This window comes from Sorghum bicolor, chromosome 1 (assembly GCF_000003195.3).
Source record: "Sorghum bicolor cultivar BTx623 chromosome 1, Sorghum_bicolor_NCBIv3, whole genome shotgun sequence".
NCBI lineage: Eukaryota > Viridiplantae > Streptophyta > Magnoliopsida > Poales > Poaceae > Sorghum > Sorghum bicolor.
In genome coordinates, this window is record NC_012870.2 from 67,817,302 (window position 1) to 67,842,003 (window position 24,702).

The window sequence follows — 24,702 nt, forward strand, 5'->3', positions numbered from 1 at the left end:
TACCTATACCTGTAACTGTATCTGTAACTGTAACGGTAAGATCCTTGCCTGGACCAAGAGCCAAGCGATAATGGATTTTATTTTTTAAATCAAATATGAAAAAAGGGCAGAAGAAAATTTCCGGCACGCGAACCACAAATCACCCGCCACATCTGCCCCCTCAGCGGCTCGGGCGCTCGGCCCTTCCAAAGCACACCGGCACGTGTTTATTAACCGCCACGAGCCCACGAACGTGGCGCGCCCTGCGCCGTACGATGCCACAGCAGCCTATATTTTACACTTTCCCAATCCAGAAACGTTTTAATCCCGTTCCAAGCGCTGTTGCCTGGTAATTACCGCAGCGATCGAATCGAACCACCTTTCCGTCCTTCCCTTATCATCCCAAAATTCGGCAGCGCCGAACCCAATCGCCGCGGACAGCCGGAAACCTTCCTTCCTCCGCAATTCAAACCGGCGGGCGCCGCCGCCGGCTCCAATGGCGGCCGCCGCCATCTCTCACCTCCGCCGCGGCGCGCAGCGCCACGCCCACGCGGTGCTATGCATCTCGCTGTCGCGCCGCCGCTTCTCCTCCTCCGCCGTGGCCGCGGCCTCCCCGCTCGCCGCGGCCGCGCGCCGCCTCCTCTCCACGACGGCAGACTCCGCCGGGTCCACGTCGGGGGAGCACTACAAGCCGCCGCCCTTCGACCCCTTCCGCGCCGCCACCCTATCGCCCTCGGCTCTGCCGCTAGAGTCGCCCCCGATCGAGGATGAGCCCCCGAGCAGCCCACCGCCACAGGATGAGGCGGCTGCGTCCGAGGCGGCGCACGAGCAGGCGACGCTGGCGTGCCAGGAGGTGGAATTGGAGGGCCTCAAGGCGGGGGTGGAGGCGGTGAAGAGCAGGGAGGAGTCCCCGGAGGAGAAGGAAGCGTGGTGGCTGCTCAGCCGCGCGGTCGTCAACTACTGTGGCAGCGCCGTCGGGACGGTGGCCGCGAACGATCCGTCCACCAGCCAGATGCTCAATTATGACCAGGTGTTCATTAGGGACTTTGTGCCGTCGGCTATCGCGTTCCTCCTCAAGGGTGAGAGCGATATTGTGAAGAACTTCCTGCTCCACACGTTGCAGCTCCAGGTGAGTCGTGCAAACCTCGGAATGACTTAGTAAATGGCACTTCACTTGTGGTGTAGTGGCATACTTTGCTGTTTTTCTTTGAAAATGTAGTTTTAGTGAAGGTATAATTCTATTTGTGAAGTTGGCGGCTGTCTGATTGCTCTGGATTATTTACTTGAGTAACCGATTTAGAACCTGAGAATTTTAACCTCTGGTGAACAATCATTTAAATTATAGCTATATGCAGTCTCTAGGATTTAGACACCCTACCAGAAAATTGAACGGTTGAAAACATTGGAGTATTGGACAGTTCGATTAAGAAAATAAAAAGTTTTCTGACTTCATATTCTTACCTAGTACATCTAGTCCAGCAATACCATAAACTGCTCAAGTGCCATTTCTGTAAGAAGAGGGCACACATTGATCATAGTGGCCATTCCAGCAGCTGCCAAGAGGTTTCGAATGCTGAGTCAAGATCACATAAAAAACAGGATACCTGCAATTTGGTCGCATCGTTTTTGCTCAGAACTCTTTTGGTAGGGTTGCTGCACAATTGTTCACTTAAGATCCTCACAGTTTTGAGGGATTTGAATGTCTTTTGGCGCGTGCGCGAGCAGAACTAGTTTGACAGTGGTCCATAATTCTGTTGGACTAAGCTAATTTGAGCTATTTTAGTTATCTCTTTAGCTTTTTTTATTTATTAGATTATTAGGATTATCATGTAGCATTAGTGATATGGCCAATATAGCTGATTGCCTTAGGGTATTTGCCGTTAGTTATGAACTGAAGCTTTGTAGTCATATGTAATCCATAGGCACACATTACAATGCTAAGTGTAAAATATGATGCTTCTGTATCTAAAAGTAGCCCACATACTATGAACCAGAGAAGTGTAAGAGTCTGTTGGTTTGACCTACCATAAATGGTACTCTTGGTTGTCTGTGGGCATATAAGGTTAAGATAAAGAAAGTTACAGAAAGATTACATTATCAGTTTAGAATTCAATGCTGGTCACCATTGAGGTTCCTGTTCCATTCAATAGCTATGCCCTCCATGATCAGATCATAAGGCCTTGCAAAACTAGGATCATATGTCAGCATTTAGTTTGTGAATATTGATGCTTGTTGATTATTTATAACTATTTATATGTATGCTAGGAAAGATAGTTAAAATGATATTCTCAGGTAAAGTTATCAGAGAAGGGAATCTACTCAATCTAGTTTTATCACATGGATATGTCATGCATTGGTGACTTGGATTGTTTTAAAGCAATTTGGTACTTGATTTTGACTAATGTTATTGAGGATAGAGATATGGAGAACTGATATCGGAGTTCGGAGACATATATGATAAATGTTGCCTCGTCAAAACAAGCCTATCATTTTTTTTTCTAACCATCCCAAGTGGTATGCATGGAAGTACACCTATACCACAATTTATTATTTTTGAAAACCCTGTAAAATAGTACTATACACACACAAACACAATGAGTACATAGAGAAATGCACTGGTTGCTTTACTGGCTCACCAGTCGGCTAGTTTATCACCCCAATTCTGAACCTTTGGTTCCCTCATACTAGTTAGCTCGAGCAGCAGACCAGCACACTGAGCAACATGCCCAACCTTGTGAAGCTATGTTCCCATCAACTTGTTGAGTACTTGAGCCTTTGCATTAGCTGATCCTGCCTCACTTGTCTACTGGGAGAAATGATGTCAGGGTTTGTGTGGGCTGGTGTGTGTGAAGGGACAATGTAATCAAATTGCCTAGCATTATTCTGTGATGTCTACTATACTGGTATATCATCTATGTGATGACTATTGACTAGTCTGATTGTGTGACTTTGTATTATTTCATGATGCTCTTTCGTATACAGGCGATGCATATGCTCTTGGACATCCAGAACGATGCGGATTTGCTGAGGGACACCGCGGAAAGCTACATTTGCTGGTGGACACTCCTGACGCGGCCAATTTGCCACAAGACACCATCTTGCCCGAAGGGAGGAAGGGAGGCTACGAATAGACCATTTTGCCCCTGGCTCTTCTTCTCTATATCTGCCTTCCAGTTAAACACATGCTCAAAACTATCATCCTAGCCACCAAGGATCTCATCTAGTGCCATTTGTCGACCATCCCACACAACGTAATATGAGATCTGTCCAGTCAAGACAGGGGTGAAATGGTCTATTCACAGCCTCTCTTCCTCCCTCCGGGCAAGGCAGTGTCTTCTGGCAAATTGGCCGCGTGATAGAGTGTCCACCGGCAAATGTAGTTTTTTGCGATGTCCCTCAGCAAATCCGCATCGTTTTGGATGTCCAAGAGCAAATTTTGCCTAATTTCTAATACATGTACAGCCTCCTTTTTCAAATAATTCTCGACCTATTTATTTTCTTTTCACAAATATACTTGGTACTTTATGATTCCCAATGCATGCAACAACAAAGTCTTTTATGATCCCAATGAATACCTGTGGATTGATCCATCTAAATATATTTTACCTTTTTATGTGTGCTTGAAAATTATTGAGTGGTACTTTGGTCAAATTTTATCCAAAATCTTTGTGCTTAGCTATGTACGTTTGGTCAGAACTGTTAGTATTTGAAAAGGGAGGAAGTAATTGCCTAATTGGAATCTTCTGCTGAAATGATTAATTTCACCAATACCAAAATCCTAGCTCCACTGATCCTCCAGTGTTAGGGTGCTTTTCTGGTTGATTATTGGGTAGCTTAGGACGCTGCATTTTAATAGGTTTCTTTGCATCGTGGCATCATGCTGCTAGCTCATGAATGTTTTCGCTCACTCTAAATATCAAATTAGTAGGAAAAGTAACAGTTTCCTTTATTTTGGTCTATTAGAGTTGGGAGAAGACCGTGGATTGCTATAGTCCTGGTCAAGGGTTGATGCCTGCTAGTTTCAAAGTTAGATCCGTGCCTTTAGATGGAAATAGTGAAGCATTTGAGGAGGTTCTTGACCCAGATTTTGGAGAGTCAGCCATTGGACGTGTAGCACCTGTTGACTCTGGTGAGTATTTCTATGGAGTCATATTGTAATCATTATCAGGGGAGCTTTTTTTTTTCCATCTGTTTTAACGATAAGCTCTCTTTTTCTAAGGTCTTTGGTGGATAATCCTGTTAAGGGCATATGGAAAAATTACTGGAGACTATGCTCTACAAGAAAGGGTTGATGTGCAGACAGGCATCAGGCTAATACTGAATTTGTGCTTGTCTGATGGATTTGACATGTTTCCTACATTGCTTGTAACTGATGGATCATGTATGATTGATCGGCGGATGGGAATCCATGGTCATCCTCTTGAGATCCAGGCAAGCTGATGAACTCTTCTCCTTACATTCTCAATCATGTTAGGTAACTTTTGGATGATGTTATGGTCGGCCTTGATCATAAGGTCAAATCCATGATCTCTACTTAGTCAATATGTAGCTGGTCAAATGGTGTTTAACTTACGATATGTTTGGTTAGTTTTTGCATGATGATATTGTTTAGATTTTGAAATTTCTTGCTATCTATCTAGTCTCTATTCAATATTTCAATTTGACTTTTTTGGTTAGTGTTTGAATTGTCATATGTTTAGGTTGTCCATTTGATTTTGTGACTGTTATTTGCTATCTAGTACCTATAAGACCTTCAAATGTTTTTGAAATTGCATGGGCTCCTATATTAGATAAAATCAGTATATATGGAAAATAACTCTCATAAACATCTTATGGGATCTGTTTCACAGGCTCTGTTCTATTCTGCTTTACGCTGTGCCCGAGAAATGATTGGTGTAACTGATGGATCCAAGAACTTGATCCGTGCTATTAACAACAGGCTCAGTGCTCTGTCATTTCACATAAGAGAGTATTATTGGGTTGATATGAAGAAGATAAATGAGATTTATCGCTATAAGACTGAGGAGTACTCCCATGATGCTATTAACAAATTCAACATCTACCCAGAGCAAATTCCGTCTTGGCTTGCAGACTGGATTCCTGTGAAAGGCGGTTACCTTATAGGCAATCTGCAGCCAGCTCACATGGATTTCAGGTTTTTCTCCTTAGGGAATCTGTGGGCGATTGTCTCATCTCTTGCTACTCAAAGGCAAGCAGAGGGTATTCTGAACCTTATTGAAGCCAAATGGGATGATATAGTAGCCAACATGCCTCTCAAAATATGCTACCCTGCACTAGAGTATGAGGAATGGCGTATCATCACCGGCAGTGATCCCAAAAACACGTGAGCAACTGAACTTTTTATATTCTTTTGATTTTCTTCTGTATATTATGTTACTATGTTTTATGGGGATATAAAAGTCCAGTACTTAGGGAATAGGAATGTGAAAAATCCAGTACATACATCCTAACATTTAAGAACGCCAATATCTATATGAGGCCCTAAAATGTGTTGAAATAGCACCTCCTTTTCTCTCTTAATACTTATCAAAAGCAAGGCCAGATGCATTAACCAGGTTGGCTTGCATTGCCTTTATTTTCAGGCCCTGGTCGTATCATAACGGTGGATCTTGGCCTACATTGTTATGGCAGGTATACTTAAGTTATTGGCTACTTTTTGGGACTTGACATTCTCTGTCCATGATGCTCCTGAAAGCTCGCTCTAATAGATTGATGTCCAATATTTTGTCTTGGATTTTTCAGTTCACCTTAGCCTGTATCAAGATGGGTAGGCGTGACTTGGCACGGAGGGCAGTTGAGGTGGCAGAAAAGAGGCTCTCAGATGACAAGTGGCCAGAGTATTATGACACCAGGACAGGAAGGTTCATTGGAAAACAATCGCGACTGTATCAAACTTGGACCATTGCCGGATATCTTAGCTCTAAGATGTTATTGGACTGTCCAGAGATGGCATCCATACTAGTATGCGACGAAGACTTTGAGCTGCTGGAAGGGTGTGCTTGCAGCTTGAATAAGAATGCTCGCACCAAATGCTCACGTCGTGCGGCCAAGTCGCAGGTTCTTGTGTAGTTCCGTGCCTGTTCTTGACCCAAAAGCTGTAACGCTGCTTCAACTTTGTGCAATTGTTCATCACAGAAGCTGGTATTAGTTAGTAGTTGCTTCAGCAGGATGATCACAGACCACCTATGCCGATTATTTTGGCGAGTTTGTGGTTGATCCATTCATACAGGAGTATACGTTGTTGAGAGTATACTTTGTTGTGTGTACATTTTATGTACCCTGCCAGTCAACTCAAGTTGATTGGTAGTTTTTTTTTTTTTTGTAAGCAGACATGTAAATATCACCACTCCTTACAAATGTACTATGAGTCTTGTTCTTGTGGCCCGACATTGCCTGTCGTTCTTATTTCAGGTTCAGTTCAGAGGACTGGACCTCGGTACGTGACAGAACGGAGACATACTCAGTAGCAAAGGTCTAGCAGCAAACAGTCATGACTCGTGAGCCAAACTGTCGATTTTCAGGTTTTTCATCATGGCTAGATCATGTGTGCTTCCCGTGCAACTCTGAGCAGTCAAGATCTGGAATTGATTTTTGCACTGATGCACCATCTTCAACACTCTGCTGGTCATGCATCCTCTGGCGCCTGCAAGAACAGGTGAAATTTCATCTCTGCAGTCCTTGATTCTAATTTCTGCCGTAAGTTGTTATGTACTCCTATCTGCGTAATGGGTTTGAATTTCTGCTCTGTTGCACATAAGAGAGCATTTAACTTCTGGGAGAACAGACTTTTGTGACCACAGGGTCTGCCTGGCCACTTTTTAATGCGCTTCAGTTGCACAGTTTACTTGTGTAGGTGTTTTGTTACTGTTTGTTGATCAGAAGTTCAGAACACAATCATGCATTCATGCACCTCTTGCCTACTAGCGATAGGGTTTTCACTGCCCCGTCAACATGCACTGGGCGGCTGCTGCCCTGCTTGACTGCTTCTCTAGCCTGTAGCCTGCCGCTTTGTGTCTTGTAGGAGTAAACATCACTGGTGCGCCAGGCGCGCGTCCCCTCCCCTGGAACTGCGAGGTCTCCCACGCAGGACGAATGAGATCCAGGGGAGATCTTTGGCTTGATAACCGGTCATTTTGATTGAATGACAGCAGCTCTAGGAACTGCAATATTTATGGTGAAATTTTATGACCATAAGCTACCCATTTATGGTCATTCGATGATGTGTCACTGGCCTGTCCTGGAGAGTTCAGGTAAATACAGTGGTCCAAAACAAACGAGCCTTGAAGAAAAAGTGGGGGGCATCAGAGCTCTTGCTGAACAATAACCATTAGACAATTCAAATTCCTTGCTATGAAGGTGCACTTTGAGTTAGGCCCTCACTGGATCTCCAAGAAATTGTAAGAATGAGGTAGAGAAAATCGACACTATAGCACTTTCGTTTGTTTGTGGTAAATATTGTCCAATCATGGACTAACTTAGGCTTAAAAGATTCGTCTCGTCAATTCCGACTAAACTGTGCAATTAGTTTTTATTTTCGTCTATATTTAATACTCTATGCATACGTCTAAAGATTCGATGTGACGTGAAATTAAAAAATTTTGCAAAATTTTTTGGAAACTAAACAAGGTCTAAGAATGAGATTCAAACACTTGGGTTCTATTTTAAAATGAGATTCTTTTATCCTACTATCTATCCAAGTCTTACTATTCGGAGATAATTCCTAATTCCTATGCAAAAACAATAATCCACGATCCAAATGCCATTCATTTGTTTTGTAGCTAGAATTCAGAATCTAAATTCACTATCTAGAATCTAAATTCCCCCTATGAGAAAAGATTTTACTAAAAAGAAATTCTTGCTAGCTGGCATGCTGCAGTTGCCGAGAGATAACGAGATACACAACACACATGGTTAGCGTTTCAGATGCAGATTAAAATGGACACTTTTATAGGACGACTTGCAAGTAGCAACAGCTATTTTATTCATTCAAGAGCTAACTTGTGCGAGGTAAATCGTTTTTTAAAGAAAAAAAAAGAAGTAACAGATATTTTCTTCTAGTGTTATACTGAAAGAAACCTCTGGTCTCTAGGGTGCATCAAAGTTGCCTACAGCCAGCTTGAAAATGATATATTATCAGTCCGGTCCATGATCAGTATTCAGTCTTTAATTGACATACACATTTTTCAAATTTCCTGGGATTCATGATAGAACTCGTGTGGCTGGCAAGTAATGCATTCCATTCCATTCCAGTCCAAGCAATGCATGCTGTGTTGTGTGCACCTACCTTATTGATTTCTACTGACAAGAGAAAGGCTACTACTCCTACTACCCATCCTCTGAAAAAACTGGTGAGTTGTTTCTTTTTTCAAGGAAGATGCAAAGAGATATGTAGCCATTAACTCCGGAACCGCTTGCATCCATGCATGCGCGCATTAGATTTCGACTAGTCGGGTTGCTGCAGCAGTAACACGCAGCACAGTCTTGCATGCTTCATCAATGCCCTGTGTGTGCTGTTCTGAGCTGAGGCACCCTGTTGGGCAAAGGTAATGCTATTTTTTCTTTGCTTGTTGGGCCTTGTTTACTTCCCAACAAATTTTGCAAAATTTTTCAGATTTTCCGTCACATCGAATCTTTAGACACATGCATAAAGTATTAAATATAGACAAAAATAAAAACTAATTACACAGTTTGGTCGAAATTGACGAGACGAATCTTTTGAGCCTAGTTAGTCTATAATTGAACAATATTTGTCAAATACAAACGAAAAAGCTACAGTGTCGATTTTGCAAAATACTTTGGAACTAAACAAGGCCTTGCTGCCTCTGTTGTTGCTACTGTTTCTGGACATGGCATGGATTCCTTCCTGCACATCTTGCTAGTGCACAGTGGCCGTTTCGCTTCACTATTTGGAATTGAATCCATTTTGTCCAGTCACAGTCTTTGCAAGCATGCATGCATGCGTGACAGCCGTGAGACGGTGTTGATGCACCATTGTGCTGCATTCTGTAGAGAGATACAGAGGGGAAGCATTTAAGAGCAAAACTATACCCCCTGTGTGAACTGTGAAGCAGTTGTCCAACTGTGACAAGGGCACATTAAGGGAATAAGGGATAGTTTTTTCTTTCTCTCTTTTTTTTTTCCTCTGGAGGGGACAGATGGAGGTGGTGGGCGCCTCATAAATGTCTACCTCAAAGGCATTTGTGAATGGTTGGAATTGTACAAGGGGAAATACAAAGATTAGGGAAGCATCTTATTGCTATAGATGCTAGTACATCATCAATCCATCTTAGCAATATCAGATGCACAAACTGATCCTTCATCCTTGCATGATAGAGCCTATCATCATTTAAAACCATGCGCATGTCTCTTAAGGAAGATCAATTAGTCATTTTAAATATATTCTTGTTCTCTACATGTCCTTTGTTTGAAATATATATGCTTTCGGCCGAGTTCTGCATTGTCCTCACAGATAGGTCCATTCTGATTGTCTGTTAAGATACACCCACTCTTTTTGTTAACTAACCAATGTAAATCCTCTTCAAGAGGAAGTATGCGCTTGAGTTTATTTCACATCTTGAAATTCCTGAAAATTAGCGTGACTTTGATTATGATGATGAAGAACATGAGGAGCATTCCATCCAGTTTCTTCACATGGTGACTATAAGCCTTGTAGCATTCCATCCAGTTGGAGAAAAATTTTGGCTTTGACTACTGTAACATTTTCGTTTGTATTTAGCAATTATTATTCAATCATGGACTAATTAGGCTCAAAAAAATCATCTCATAAATTACAGACAAACTATATAATTGATTATTTTTTTATCTCATATTTAATGTTTCATACATATGCCGTAAGATTATATGTGACTGGAAATCTTAAAAAAATTTTGGAAAGCTAATGCTGATGTGGGAGCAGAGAGACATGAGAGAGATAATAATTTTCTCATGCAAGCACCAAGCTGGACACGGATGCATAGGTAGTGGTGGGTCCAAATAGCAAATGTTGTGAGAAAAAAATAGGAAAGAGAAGGTGTCTTAGGTCAGTCTCAATACATGTTTCATGAGAGTGTCATGCATATTAAATATGGTGCATATAAGCAAAATTGCTGACTTGGCAGAGTTATTAAATAAAGGAGTTTCATCAGATGAGAGAGGAGTTTCATCCCCATAAAACTCCTGTGGCTCGGTTACCTAGTTTATAGTCTTGGTAACTGTGTCATGAAACTATGCATTGAGACTAGCCTTAGAGACAAGTATGAGACAACTTAGGGCCTGTTTAGATCTCAAATCTTTACATCCCATAACTTGCTGTAAACTTTACATTCAAGTAGGTGTTTAGATGCTTTCCAAATTTTTTGGTCTGCAAGACACATGACACGGGTACCCAAGCAAGTTTACACAGTTTTGGAGCTCCAAGGTCTCAAATTCCAAATCTTTACAGCCAAGTTTACAAGCCTCTGTTTAGATCCATTCTTCCAAAAAGTGCTCATTTCTCCAAAAGTTTTGACTGTTTGGCTGCATCTAAACAGGTCCTTATTGTATAACTTAGCTCTAATCACTTGATTTATAGCTAAGCACTTGGCTCTATTATTGACCTTGCAAACCTCTTTTGCACTACTACCTTGACCATAGCACGTGTGTCTACCCTCAAGTGCGCATCGATGGAGCGGAGGCCCGGCTTTTTTGGCTTGTCGCGTTTGCTGTGTGCATGGGGAACGCCTTTCCTTCCTTTTTGTTCCCCTCTCTATTCTTTTCACCAGATTTTTGCCTGAATTCTCTCGTCTAGACAGCGCTTGGTGGCTTCCACAAAGGAAAGCGAGGCCTAAGGCAATGCAATGATATTCCCGTATATAGCCTTTGAGCTCCACTGTCCTTTTTACCTCTCTCTCGCAGTGCTATGTGAGCCAGCGGCTAGCCCATGTGGAGAGCACCAACCAGCTAGGGCCTTGTTTAGTTACCAAAAAATTTTGCAAAATTTTTCAGATTCTCCGTTACATCGAATCTTTAGACACATGCATGGAGTATTAAATATAGACGAAAATAAAAACTAATTACACAGTTTGGTCGAAATTGACGAGACGAATCTTTTGAGCCTAGTTAGTCTATAATTGGATAATATTTGTCAAATACAAACGAAAGTGTTATAGTGTCTATTTCTCAAAATTTTTCGGAACTAAACACGGCCTAGATCAGTCCATGCAGGCCATAAAGCCTGGATAGTGTTAGGGCATTCTGCTGCAGTTCTGCCTCCTAAATCCTGCCCCTACGCAATCGTTCATGCATGCATGCATGTTTACATTTGTGTTGTGTTGTGCAAGAAGGGTAGGTTGCTTCATTTGATGTCAATGGCTCATTTACTGTACACAGAGGATTGTGTGTAAAATGCCAGCCAAATAGACGACGACGTGCGTACCTACATGGCCTGCCACTATGATAGGAGGCTTCAATGGACCTGTACGTACTGCTGTTACAAGTGGAAGATGTATTGCAGTGGTGGTATTTACTTTGATTTGCATAAATTCAAGAATATTTGCATGTAAAAGGGATGTTTGTTTTTTGGGCATTTTGCTCTATATATACGCTCCTTCCTATAAAGGTCAGTGGTGTCAATGATTTATGAATTGACTCTCTATGCCTTGTGGAGCAACCTAGTCACAACCTTTTGCCCCTCTTTACCTAAAAATCTGTCTAGTTAGTGTCTGGTGTATGTCCTCCTTAATTGTTGGTCAGTATTGGTCCTCGTGTCATTTGTTCTTGCTTAATTAAGTACACATTTCAGCTACTAACATTCTCTTAATTAGTTTCAGAACAAAATTTTCACCTATACTCTTGATGTCATTACAGTTCTAGGATCGATATTTTTTAACATCCCAGCTTAGCTCGCGAATTAAACAGTAGAGCAATTAATCAGGCGCCCAGTATGGTGTTCTCTTTGGTAATAATATGTCCTATTTGGCCTTTTTGACCAAACCACCTCAAGTTGAGTGGGCAAGGATGGTCACGCTATAGCTAACGTTTAACCTTCTTTATTAAGATGGACTGAGTGTGATTGATACTCTATCTACTCATTCTGTCAGTTCGACCGGAGAGCTACGATTGACACTTGTAATGATTTCTATCCTGGACTCTAACTGAAAATGTTAGCTTTTTATCTCTCAGACCCTTAACTGGAACTGTTCTGCTAGGTCAGGATTGTACTACTCTCTTGGAGCTATCTATTCAGTTCTTTCCTGTCATATGGACATTACACTCGTCACGAGCTCTATCTATTTCAAAATTTAACTGTCCCAATAGGCCTAGTTGAACAAGAAATGCCAAACCTAATTGGCCTCACCGGCTCGTGCTTGTCGGCTTAATTTGAATTACTTGCATCAAAATACCGAGATGAGTTGCACCTGAGAAGGGAGGAACCTCGGATTGGGCTGTGTTTGTAGCGATGATGAGACACAACTTAACTATTACTGCTTCTGTAGAAGCATAACAAAACGAAATGACAACAAACTAGTCTTGCATTCAGTCTGCAGTGTCAAATGATCAGTTCTCAACAGTAAAGAAAGGATATGGATCCAAAATGTTTGAAGCAGTACATAGCCATCTTATTCCATTGAAGCAGTACAAGTAGGCGCCTACTTCACATGCCTGAGCATCATGGGCTCATGGCGCAACAGGAACATGCTTTTGTATGTTTCATCTACAGCACACTAGCAACCATCAAAACAAAATATACAACAAAGGGATAGTTTTTCACAATGAGAGTTCATATCATTACACATATGAGAGGCAACACACTAGCTATTCACCTCACGGTGAACACACCTATACCCTAAAATACTTAACTAGGACCTAACATAGCTCAACACAGCTCAGAAGGGATAGACATAGAAAAGAAGTAAGAATGAAGAGGAAGGTGTAAGACAGAGAAGATTGAGTCGAAGGAAAGAGATGTCGCAGAGTTGGGTCTTACAAGGTCAAGAAAAGGTCTTGCAAGGTCAAGAAGACCTCACCTTGCGAAACCACAAACATTGGGATACAAAGAATATGAAGAAGGATGAGAACGGTGGCTTGAATGAAAAGCTCAATCAGGATAACGCCATGATAATACTACGCATGAACCATCTGAACTGCTGCTCCCGGTGGCCACACCGGACGCTCTCTCGGCTCTTCATGCCAAGCGGACACTTCCTGCACATGGGGCTTGCCGGTCACAGAGCTCCTCTCCGCCTGATGAAAGAACAAGAGTACCATAAGTGCAAGATCAAACAGACACAGAGAAGAAGGCTAACATATATGAAGAGAGAACCTCTTGAAGTTTTGATAAGCTTACCGCAACGCTGCAGAGTTTCATCGTGCCTTCAATTCGACTCCAAGCTTTGTACGAGATAACACTGCGAGAAAGTGGCATCAAACATTAGCAGTGCAGCACACACAAACTGCAAGAAAGTAGCCTGTGAAGCTCAGGACGAGGAAGAGAGACTTCAAGAATGCACACACCGATCGAGCTAGCTAGGTAGCCACCAGCCGGGCCGGCCGGCCAGCGGCACGAGAAGGAGAACGAAAACGCCTCAGCTTCTCCCAGCTCAAGTGTTGAGTGTGTTTGTGTGTGTGTGTGTGGTAGTGCAGGAGTGTGTGCGGTGAATAAAAAGGCCAAGGAGGGAGGGGAGGGCCTGAGGAGAGAGAAAGGGAGAGAGCAGGCTCAGGCTCAGGGGGCGCCGGACATGGAGACTTGGCAGTGTGTGTATGCAGAAGCTGCAGCAGATGGAGATTTGGGGTCAGGAAATCTTTTGGGGAGTTAAAGGGGATTTGATCTCTCTTCAGGCTTTTCAAGAGATCCATGTTAGCTGGCCTTGGGCCGTGTTTAATTCACCCCGAAAATCAAAAAGTTTTCAAGATTCTCCGTCACATCGAATCTTGTGGCACATGTATGAAGCATTAAATATAGACGAAAACAAAAACTAATTACACAGTTTGTCTGTAAATCACGAGACGAATCTTTTGACCCTAGTTAGTCTATAATTGAACAATATTTACCACAAACAAACGAAAGTACTACAGTAGCAAAATCTAAAAAGTTTTCACATCTAAACAAGGCCTTAGTTCACCCTAAAGCGAACTTTTTTCAAAATTCATCGTCATATCAAATCTTGCGGCACATGCATGGAGCATTAAATATAGATGAAAATAAAAACTAATTGCACAATTTACATAGGCTTTGTTTAGTTCCAATTTTTTTGGGCGGGTTTGGTACTGTAGCACTTTTATTTTTATTTGATAATTATTATCCAATCATGGACTAACTAAGCTTAAAAGATTCATTTCATAATTTACAGTCAAGTTGTGCAATTAGTTTATGTTTTGTTTATATTTAATACTTTATATATGTGCCGCAAGATTCGATGTGACTGGGAATCTTGAAAAGTTTTGGATTTTTGGTGTGAAGTAAAAATATTTATCAAATATTAATATTTAGTAAAAGATTCATTTCCTATAAATCACGAGACAAATCTTTAAACTTAGTTACTTCATGGTTGGACAATATTTATCAAATAAAAATAAAAATACTACAGTATCAAAATCTAAAAAACTTTTTGATCTAAATAAGCCCACGAATGACATATCATGACGCATTTGTTAACGGGACTTTGAAATCTTTCATCGAGAGTCAAACATTTTTTTATAACGGAACAAAGTCCCGGCCTTTACCATATGGGAATGGTGTCGAGAGTCTATAAGTAGGATGTCTATCATCTTATTTCTTTTAAAATAGACAAAAATATAACTAATTTATCATATGAATCTATTAAATCTAATTAGTTTATAATTTAATAATATGGTGCTAGACAAACTGTAGCACTTAAGTTTGTATTTATTAATTATTATCCGATTAACTAGGATCAAAAGATTCGTCTCGTAAATTACAGACAAACTTTGCAATTGATTATTTTTTATCTATATTTAATGTTTCGTGCATGCGTCTAAAGATTCGATGAGATGTGAAATCTTGAATTTTTTTTTGGAAAGATCCAAATTTTTTTTGATTTTATTATTGAAGCATTTTCATTTGTATTTGGTAATTATTGTCCAACCATGGATTAAGTAGGTTCAAAAGATTCATCTCATAAATTACAAACAAACTATATAATTAGTTATTATTTTTCTATATTTAATGTTTCATACATGTACTGCAAGATTTTATGTGATGAAAAATTATTAAATGTTTTTGGATTTTGGATGTATGTAAGTACAAGGGCTCAGGTCTTGTTTACATTCGAAATCTTTTTGAATTTGGCCACTTTAGCACTTTCATTTTTATTTGATAATTAGAGTGTCCGCAATGGTGTTCAAATTGCTAGCTATTTAATCTCTAGGAAGAATGTGGCTCTCAATGGCAATTTGTAAATAGTTAGCTTAGAAAGTCGCTAGCTATTAGAAAAGTCGCTAGCTATTAGAAAAGTCGCTAGCTATTATGGAGAGTATTGTGAGAGAGTTATTTTTAGAAGATTGTGCTAGATTAGCTACTTATTATGAGTCGCTAGCTATTAGGAAATCGCTAGCTATTTCATCTCTCTCCTCGATAGCCAATGAGTGCTACTTTTTATTATTTTTATACGTTATCTCGCTAGCTATTTGTAAAGTGCTATTTAGAGCCAATAGAATTTCTTCTAGCTAGTTGTTTGATAACCATTGCAGATGACCTTATTGTCTAACAATGGACTAACTAGGCTCAAAAGTTTTGTCTCGCAAAGTACAAGTAAATTGTACAATTAGTTATTTTTTATTTATATTTAATACTCCATACATGTGTTACAAGGTTCGATGTTACGAAAAATCTTGTCATAATCTTGCGACACATACATGTAACATTAAATATAAATAAAAAATAATCCATAATTAGATAATAATTATCAAATAAAAACAAAAAGATTACGTACAGTACTTTCAGAACTTTTTATCTCCTCGGCCTCAGTCCTGCTCGCGGCTGAAGGAACCAAGAGCTAAAAACTCGCGGCGTCACGTCCGCCGGCGCTCATGCGCTTCGCGCGACCGAAATATTCTCTCCCATCGATTTGATGGGAGGAGTCGAAGCTGTCGTTACCGCCGTAAAAACCCGTTACGTTACACGTACGAGCGCACATGCCGTCACGCCCTCCCATTCCATTCCACGACGGAAATAATAAAAGCGGCTGCCTCGCGCGCCGTAGAGCCCGTAGACGAGCGGATGCGGATCCGAGCGCCGTTCCCACGAAATATTTTGCTGGAATCCCCAGGCGCGGGTGCATGGAACTTCACGTGCGCTGCCTCCCGCACAGCACAGCTGCACAAGCAGGCAGGCAAGCGCGAGGCGCCGTGCCGAGTCGGGACGCGCACGCACGCACGGGCGCGTCAACTGTGGAGGGCGGTCCGGTCAGGACGAGCTGGGGCGGCGGCCCGAGACCGGGAAAGGAAAAAACCCTCTGGTTGACCTGCCGCTGTGCCGGCTCGGCGTCGGCGCAGCGGCGGCCCAAGTCCAAAGCCGGAACTGACCGGAGCACGAGAATTTACACGACCATCGATCGGTTCGCTTGCATCGCATGCTTCACCGTCTATGGGTTGGGCGGATGAAGAAATGGAGGAGGAGCAGACGCGTGTCGACGTCCTGGGACGATGGTGCTCACTGTCACTGCTCGCTGATGATCCTGTGTGTGATCCATCACTGATTACTTTAGGATGGCACGTACTACAGTGCCACTACTATTCCGTAGGAGGGGGATATGCCTGGGAATCGCTCTTCAGTAGCCGCACTGTAGTATGCACGACTGCACGGCCTCCAAAAACCCTAGTGTGTCAGTATCACTCATACGGCTGTTATACTACTGGTCCACCAGGACCACCCCTAGTGAAAACTGGTGGTGAGTGAATGATGAAAGGGAATGGCACGAAGGAAATGGGTCGTCGGTCAGACGTAGCCCAAATTAGTTGGGCTTTCTACATGCTGCATAGGCTCCCTGGAATGGGTGTTCCCTACGAACGGCCCAAACCATACAAAATGCATGCGCCGTGCCTTTTCGTACATATCCTATATAGATAGTGGAAATCAAAAAACTTATTCCAACAGGCTACCTACTTGACTACCTAAATTTGTTGGCCCAACAAATTTCCCTCCCACTACCTACATCTGTTGGACCAACAAACCTGGCTATCTATTTTTTTCCTTCCTCCTTTCTCCTCCCGCATGCACTCGCACCCGACGCCGCCGCCTGTGTCTCAACTCGCACCCGACGTCAACACCTTCTCCCACCGGCCGCATGCCTCCTCCCCAATGGCGTGGACACGGGGCCCTTCCCGGTGGCTCTGCCCTTGTCCAGCGCCCTTCCTCGTCCTTGCTACTCTACTACCCATCTCCGATGCTCTCGACGGCGTCCATGTTTGGCCTCGGATCTCGGCCGACAGGTGGCACCTGCTCCGACTGTAGTGACCTCTGACTCCCCTTCATCCCCTTTCCAATGGCGTTCGGCCTCTGGTAAATCCCGCCCCATCTGCTTCCCGCGTGAAGGTATCGATGGCCGAGTTCTTCTATGGCAATAAGGAAGGAGATGACATGTGGGTCCTTAATGTCATAGACTACTAAAATAAAATTAGGAGCCATGTTTTAGATAGTACCATTGGAGTTGGAGGTAAAATATAGGTAGTACAAAAATAAATGGCTAGCTAACCAGATATTTAGGTAGTCTATTTTAGGTAGTACTGCCGGAGATGCTCTAACATAAAGGAAAAATCATTTTTGTCTACAAACGGAGTTCAGGTATTCTTCTCGAACATGAACAAATTGTCTCCTTCGACTCTCGAAAACAATTTAAACTATCTCTTTATCCTGGTTTTCGTTTACAAACTACCCCATTGGACGATCCTATGCACGTCTTGTTCAACTTGGCAATCCTTACTGAAGACATCGTATATATGATCTGACGAGCCTGATCAAATGATCTGATCGGTGATCCGATGAGAATCTTTAGGTAATGTTTGTTGTTTCTTATACTACGTTTCAACTTGGATCTTGATTAGGAGAAAACATAGACTCCGACGATACTTTGTGGGTGGGGTGGGGGGTGGGGATTCCTTGTTAGTACTAATCATGTTTGGTATTTGGAATTACTCTAAATTTTCAGAACAATTCAACTTCAATACTTCATACAAAATGTAAACCCTAGGTTTATAGCGTGGACCACACTTAACAAACATATTCCAGGCCACACAAAAAGTGCAGTTCAAACTTATCATGTTATTTATGGGACTCCTAAATCAAACTACATTTTTTATATGTACTCACTTCGTTCTAAATTATCAGTTGTTTTAGTTTTATCAATAAGTTAATTTTATCTGGTTTTAACCATGATTATAAAAAAGTAAACAAAGATATGCAATATCAAACAAGGCTTATTAATTATACCATAAAATATATTTTAATAGTATATTTAACTATTCATTAGATATTGTATAATTTAAGTCTTTCCATAAATTCGTGGAAAGATAGACAAATTTGTCTTAGACCATACCTAAAATGACTTATAGTTTGAAATAGAGTCAACAAGAACTGAAAACGGAAACAAAAGATTCAATATACCGAGAATCATTTTCAGAGAACTAAGATCATTTATGAATGTTTAGACCACTATTGTATTTAAAATTTTGATTTTCCAATTTCCTTCGGTGTTCCTTTCATACCATCAGTAATAAATAGTTAAATTGAAAGTGTTTCCAACTGAGCAGAAATCGTTTCCATATAAAAGGTAAAGTTTCTGACCGTTTTTAGCCCTGGAGTAACCCCTTTGTGTAAAAAATACATTAGTGTGCAACTAGCAAACTGTTTATGCGCTACAATAGAACCCAATACATTTTTAAAGTCAAATTCCATACCATCACCGGACACAAATGAATCTAACTCGTGTAAACATAGTTCATGACTCCATATCACAAAACAAAACATGTATGAGCATTTTGGGAATAAAATATTATATCAGGTAGAGAGCAGAGATCATTACATGGCTCTAGACGTTTGGATGATAGACCATGGCTGAAAGTATTATTTGCTGATTTATTGTAAAAGAAAAACACTGCTGAATGGCTGACAGATTTGACAGATAAGCTCAAACGAACAGAAGTACTGCACAAAATCATTGTCAGATTCAGATGAAATGAAAATTCCGAATCATCTCAATTTCAGGTGACGGAAGGGAAACATCGGCACTCGCAGCAGGAGATGTGCTCCTGAAAGCTGCAATGACCGCACCAGAGCAAATGCAAGGATGAGACGCAAAACCGTCCATCCACTTTCTGCCAAATGCAAGGATGACCGCACCAGAGCAAATTCAAGGATGTAATGCGTCTCATCCTTGCATTACTACGTTTTCGCAATTACATGTATGAAATTGGATCAATATGTCTGGTCATTTCATCTTCTCATTTGCTGTCGACTGCGTAATAATATGCATAGCATAGCTAGACAGTGTTCTACAGGGTAAACACCACATTGGTGATGTCCGGGAATTTCTCCTTGATGGCCGCCTTGATACCGCTGCCGATGGATTCCGGGCCGTCGTACCTCACCAGGCAGTCCTCGCCGTCGACGGCCAACACATCCACGCTCCCGCCGTAGTTCGCGATCGCTGGCCGAAGTATGTCCAGGTGCCGGTTCACCGCCTGCAGCAGCAGCGACAGCAGCAGGCCAGCAGCAAAAGATCCGCTTGCCAGTGAGTGATATTGCTTATAGTACCAGTGTACTGCAACGGTGCTATGTCTACGGTGGTGGAGTTCGCTCACTGACCTCGGGCGTCGTCTCCGCCGGCGGCTGATCCTCGTCGAACACCTGACGGATTTCCTTAAAAGCGTCGCCGAACTTCTCCTTGAGCACACGCTCGATGCCCATATTCATCGTCGTCGTCGAGCTGGGGCAGCTGCCGCATGCTCCTACATGTTGCAACCAGGGAAATCGGCTAGTACAAGATTTCGATCCTACCCTACCAATCGGATTCCAAAAGATTTATTTACCTTCAAGCTTGAGGGAGATGACACCGTCCTCGACGGCAACGACGGTGACGTTGCCGCCGTCAGAGATGAGGTATGGCCGGACGTCGTCCAGGACGCGGTCGACGTTTTCTGGGGTCAGCTCGTACGTCGCCGCCGAGTAAAGGCCGCCTCCCGGCGCCGACGGTGTGGACGCGGAGGCCGCGGCCAGGCATGCCCGCGAGCCAGAGGTCCAGATCTTGGTGGTTCCGAATTGGAGGCGCCGAGGGGGTGGGAGTGGGCTCGATTTGGTGATTCGGATGCGGATTCGTGGCGGAGGAAACAAGCCGGCGGCGCCGGCGGCGGCAAGGGACGCTTCCATGGGATTGTGTGGTGTGGGTGCGTGTTAGCGTGCGCGTTTGCTCTTTTGCTGCCGTCCAAGAAGTTGGGGCAAAGAAATTTACAAAATGTAGCGGAAATTACAACAGAATTTACTTGCTTCTTTCGTCGATTTTTTCTAAGCATGCTGTACTGTGTAATTTTTTTTTAAAAAAAGGGAGTGTTACAACAACATATGTGAGCGTTGACGGAACAAGTAGCGACCCGTCTAAATAAATAGAAACATCTACGAATTAAAAAAAACAAAACGTCCTATAATTTAGATGAGTATTTACTAATAATTTCCATATTAAAAAAAATTATAGGACGAGTTTTTACCATTAGCAGTTGTGTTTTTACATGGAATTTGTATATAGCTAGCTTTTTCTTTCCAATAATTAGTTTTCTTAATTTATTTATTATTTCAGTTTTACTTTCTACTAATCGTATTAGGCATCCGAGTTTTGCTATAATACAAGTTGTCAGATCATCGTAAAATCCAACATCATACGTCCTTATTCTTTGATTAATCTCGTAACTGGATTGTGGCATCATAAGACCCAGCGGTGTAGGTTCTTTTCTTATTTCTGTTCTCCAATTAATCTCATAATGGCATTAGGCATGATTTTTTAAATTTAATTTAAGTGGTTAGATCATCATAAAATCCAATGGCATATGTTATTTTCTTATTTTGATTAGCCTTATAATTGTATTAGGCTTGGATTGTTTGATTTAATATTAGCCGTTAGATTATCTTAAAACTCAACTGTATATTTTCTTGTTTCTTCCCCGATTAATCTCGTAACTTTTAGGGCCAATGTACAGTTTTTCTACGGTGAATTGTTTTACTCTGTGCATAGCTATGAGTTTACCACCTAAAAAAGATCTTGAAAATGTCCCCCTCAAAGATCGTGATACCATATATTGTCCTCTGTGACGAAGGGAAATACAGTATTTAGACCATGTCCCAACAACAAAATATGAGATGGCTAATTAAAGGAAAATAGTCCATAAGCCATTGATAAAGGAATAGTACATCTTTCTTTAGATATGGAAATTTATTTGATGAAGAATATACACTGTCCATTTTGTACATCCAAAGGTGCATGCACAGAACAGATACTTATTACAAGGTTTATAAACCAACAGACAGACTGAAATGAAACGAACAGGACACTACTTCAAACAAATTTTGAGTGAACAAACAAGTCCTTCAACACAATTTGTAGACGAGGGAAGCACGAGTGCAAAGGATCAGCAGTGCCGTTTCGGAATGCAGATCTGGCCAGTCATGTGCCAACTTTCACCTCCGTCAGGATGAGCATAAGGGCATGCCGGTGTGTACTCGTCCTCCATGACCAGGAGGTTCCACTGCGCGTGCGGGTCATGCGTCGAGAACACGGTCCAGGCAGGAGTGGAGTTCTCGTATCTGCTGTGCGTGACGCGCACGAACTTGTCCAGGTCCTTGTTCTTCTCCATGTCGTCCGGGTCGATGTCGACGGAGAAGATGTCACCGTAGGGCCTGACGGAGTGGAGGAAGGTCGGCAGAGACATCGGGTCGGCGGAGACCGCCGCGAGGTCCGATGTCACGGCGATGCTCCGCCCGTCCGGGCTGAACACCGGGTGGTTCACGTGCCCGGAGAGGTCGTACCCACTCCTAATTACCCTCACCACCGAGCGGTCGCTGACGTTCATCAGGTACACGGCGAAGTACCCCGGGTCCAGGCCGTGGTCGCGCTCCGGCGCGTCGGCGGGCTTGTCGCGGTTCGACGCGAACACGACCAGGTTCCCGTCCGGAGACCACTGGCAGTGCGTGTCGATCCAGCTGCCTTCAGTTAGCCGTGTCACCTTGCCACCTCCGACCTCCCCGAACTCGGCGTCCTCCATTATGTACAGATTCTTGTAGTTCTTGTCTCCTCCATCTCTCGTTGATCGGAAAACAAATTTCGTACCTACATACAGTACATATCATGATTTACAACTAAATCATGCTTAATTTCTGCCTTTCAGGAAGCATATCATAATAATTTATTCTAACTAGTAGTAGAAGTAACTGGAGCAGGGACGGCAAGACCGCAAGAGCGACATTATCTTACCATCAGGATTGGTGAAAGGGAAGGCATTGTTGAATTTTCCCTTCGTGAGCTGTCGCGTATGTCTTCGTGCACGTGCACCACGGGATACATCGGGGATGGCATAGATTTCTAGAGTTTCGTTAGCTTTGAAGGACGGCCCCATACATACGTACAGTATATCTTTCTTTTGGTTCCACACTGGTGAGAAGATGCTGTCTGGGCCATCTGTCTGTAGAAACAACACCAAATCGCTCATAACTGATAAAAAGGCATATTCCTCTAGTTATAAACCATCGCAAGCTTGCAAAATTCACCTGTTTCTCCATTGGAGTAACAGAAACTAAGAGTAACAGAAACTAAGGGAGCCAGTTCCTTACCTCGAAGACCACACGCAATCCATGGCTATCTGCCAACCACACGGCTTTGAACTCGTTATCAACGAATGCAAGCTTAGAGCCATCTTTTGAAAACGTTGGGAACACACCAGACACCCTAAACACTCCAACATCTTCGTGTGGCGACTGCACCTTATGAAAATGTCTCGGCACATCATCTCCATGCTGCAGAAAACAGTATTTCCATCACATGCGTTGCCCCAGATTATCCCCATAACTATGTATTGCAAGTGGATCGGAGGAGGTTAATGAACAATATGTACCTTGAGAAGGTCGCTTTTGCAACGATGATAATATGTACTTGCCACCGTCCATCACGAAGGGGTTGAAATGGTCGGCTTTTGCCCTGGTGTTCTGAGTTATTTGCAACGGTTGTTCCTGTGCACTCGTGTCGAAGATCTCAATGTGCCGGTACTGGGCTTCGTTGCGAACATCAGTGAACTCGGACTTCTGCCGGATGGTTGCAACTGCTACTCTGGTCTCATCAATAGCTGCCGGAGTCACTGCATCGAATGCCTCCGGGGTTACCCGGACTGTTTCACCAGTGCTCAGGTTGTACCGAAACACTCCCCAAATGTCCCCAACCTTCCTATGAAAAAATATGACATTTTCGCTGCCCCATGATGGCCAGCCACCATTTTCTATCACTCGCCTTCGCTCCAGAGGTGGATTCTCTAAGCTCGTCAAGTAGATGTTGGTCTTCAGATCCTTAATCTCGCCATCCCATGTCTTCCCTTGGAATGAAGCCACAGCGATCTTCTTCCCAGATGGGGACACAGAAGGACTTAGGTCAAAAGTTCCTGTTGAAGTAGAATCACAAGATCAATGGTAAGTTAAGCAGAAAGGAAATACTAATATCTAGTCATTCATCTAACCACAAGTAGGACTGTAAGAGGTGGATCAAACAGCAGAAGGCTTCAAGAGAAAGATCAGTAACCTGACCTGGTGGGGTGAGATGCTCAGTTTCACTGGTTCTAAGGTTGGTTTTGTAAACAACATTCCAGGGGCTGCGGCGTTCTTGGACTGGCTCCTTGGTGGATACATAGACAAGGTAATGGTCATTTGTAGACCCATCCACCTCGTAGCCACCAGCAATGCAGCCATTGTCCTCCAAACGAGCACCACTGAATAAGTCGGAGCCATAGATGTCTGCCAAGCTAAAGATCTTGACTTCATTGTTGGCAACAAAGCGAAGGGCTACATGAAGTGTTTCCAAGCTGTGCTCTCTTTCAGAAACAAAGACCAGACCAGTAAGATGGCCAGAATCAACATCGTCATCTATGACGGCTTCAGGAGCCAGTCTCAGGCGCTTGATGATCGTCTTGAGAGCCGCTGGTGGAATGGGTCGGCAGTTGTAATTGTAGGACAAGCCGTCCGTCAGGTGGAGCTCATCCTGCTTGGATGATGGCGGAACTGGACAGCAGAATATGTCCAGTGCCACCGGTGGTCTGTAGCTCGTAAAGAAGGCAATGCTGCCTCTACTCTCGCCCATTCTAGCGAAGTAGCTGTGTTTGCTTTTGGTGTTACTGGTGATGAGCAGATGTAAGAATGCAAGCAAGAGTGATGAAATTATCAAATGAAGCAAGAGTAAGGCATTTTCAAAAGGCAGAAATGCAGGGTATATACAGAGGGAGAAGGCATTTTCAGTATTTGACTCAACAGCTAGCCTCTTCACTATATTATTATTAAAATAAAAATAACTGATTTGTCACGTCCAGGTCCTTGGCTGATTACTACTTCAGTTAGTTGTTTGGTGAGATTTGACATCAACTAAAGATAATACTAGTATATTTGGTTTGTTTGGGATTTGCTACCAGCTAGAAACTTCCTCGCAATATAATACCAGTTAGAGACAGGATTAGTTTCCAATCCTGTCA

At 42.7% G+C, this 24,702-nt stretch overlaps 4 protein-coding genes and 1 long non-coding RNA gene across 5 annotated transcripts; 1 reads left to right on the top strand and 4 right to left on the bottom strand.

Annotated features, from left to right (window-relative positions):
* Positions 305-6,538, top strand: LOC8083711 (neutral/alkaline invertase 1, mitochondrial). Its single transcript, XM_002465314.2, has 6 exons — positions 305-1,108; positions 3,943-4,108; positions 4,199-4,410; positions 4,830-5,323; positions 5,583-5,631; positions 5,743-6,538. Exons 1-6 carry the CDS (start codon positions 476-478, stop codon positions 6,067-6,069), a joined length of 1,881 nt encoding a protein of 626 aa, XP_002465359.1. The 5' UTR covers positions 305-475; the 3' UTR covers positions 6,070-6,538.
* LOC110431632 lies at positions 12,573-13,765 on the bottom strand. Its single transcript, XR_002449044.1, has 3 exons — positions 13,492-13,765; positions 13,325-13,385; positions 12,573-13,221 (listed from the first exon to the last, which is right to left on the bottom strand). It is a non-coding gene; the product is annotated as an uncharacterized LOC110431632 (long non-coding RNA).
* Positions 19,166-20,428, bottom strand: LOC8083712 (nifU-like protein 1, chloroplastic). The gene is made up of 3 exons (XM_002467910.2): positions 20,023-20,428; positions 19,799-19,941; positions 19,166-19,674 (listed from the first exon to the last, which is right to left on the bottom strand). Exons 1-3 carry the CDS (start codon positions 20,357-20,359, stop codon positions 19,486-19,488), a joined length of 669 nt encoding a protein of 222 aa, XP_002467955.1. The 5' UTR covers positions 20,360-20,428; the 3' UTR covers positions 19,166-19,485.
* Positions 21,378-22,984, bottom strand: LOC110431631 (protein TolB-like). Its single transcript, XM_021450817.1, has 3 exons — positions 22,808-22,984; positions 22,452-22,659; positions 21,378-22,307 (listed from the first exon to the last, which is right to left on the bottom strand). The coding sequence occupies exons 2-3, from the start codon at positions 22,591-22,593 to the stop codon at positions 21,610-21,612; spliced, it is 840 nt and encodes a 279-aa protein (XP_021306492.1). The 5' UTR covers positions 22,594-22,659; positions 22,808-22,984; the 3' UTR covers positions 21,378-21,609.
* LOC8081055 lies at positions 22,850-24,450 on the bottom strand. Its single transcript, XM_021450816.1, has 3 exons — positions 23,768-24,450; positions 23,089-23,625; positions 22,850-22,990 (listed from the first exon to the last, which is right to left on the bottom strand). The coding sequence occupies exons 1-3, from the start codon at positions 24,315-24,317 to the stop codon at positions 22,980-22,982; spliced, it is 1,098 nt and encodes a 365-aa protein (XP_021306491.1). The 5' UTR covers positions 24,318-24,450; the 3' UTR covers positions 22,850-22,979.

Coding starts and splice junctions, on each gene's coding strand:
- LOC8083711 (XM_002465314.2), top strand. CDS start 476: ATGGCGGCCGCCGCCATCTCTCACCTCCGCCGCGGCGCGCAGCGCCAC. Junction 1,109..3,942: donor TCCACACGTTGCAGCTCCAG/GTGAGTCGTGCA, acceptor TTGGTCTATTAG/AGTTGGGAGAAGACCGTGGA. Junction 4,109..4,198: donor TGTAGCACCTGTTGACTCTG/GTGAGTATTTCT, acceptor TCTTTTTCTAAG/GTCTTTGGTGGATAATCCTG.
- LOC8083712 (XM_002467910.2), bottom strand. CDS start 20,359: ATGGAAGCGTCCCTTGCCGCCGCCGGCGCCGCCGGCTTGTTTCCTCCG. Junction 19,942..20,022: donor CATCTCCCTCAAGCTTGAAG/GTAAATAAATCT, acceptor TGCAACATGTAG/GAGCATGCGGCAGCTGCCCC. Junction 19,675..19,798: donor CGGCGGAGACGACGCCCGAG/GTCAGTGAGCGA, acceptor CTGCTGCTGCAG/GCGGTGAACCGGCACCTGGA.
- LOC110431631 (XM_021450817.1), bottom strand. CDS start 22,593: ATGGGGCCGTCCTTCAAAGCTAACGAAACTCTAGAAATCTATGCCATC. Junction 22,308..22,451: donor CCCTTTCACCAATCCTGATG/GTAAGATAATGT, acceptor TACTGTATGTAG/GTACGAAATTTGTTTTCCGA.
- LOC8081055 (XM_021450816.1), bottom strand. CDS start 24,317: ATGGGCGAGAGTAGAGGCAGCATTGCCTTCTTTACGAGCTACAGACCA. Junction 23,626..23,767: donor TGAGCATCTCACCCCACCAG/GTCAGGTTACTG, acceptor CTACTTCAACAG/GAACTTTTGACCTAAGTCCT.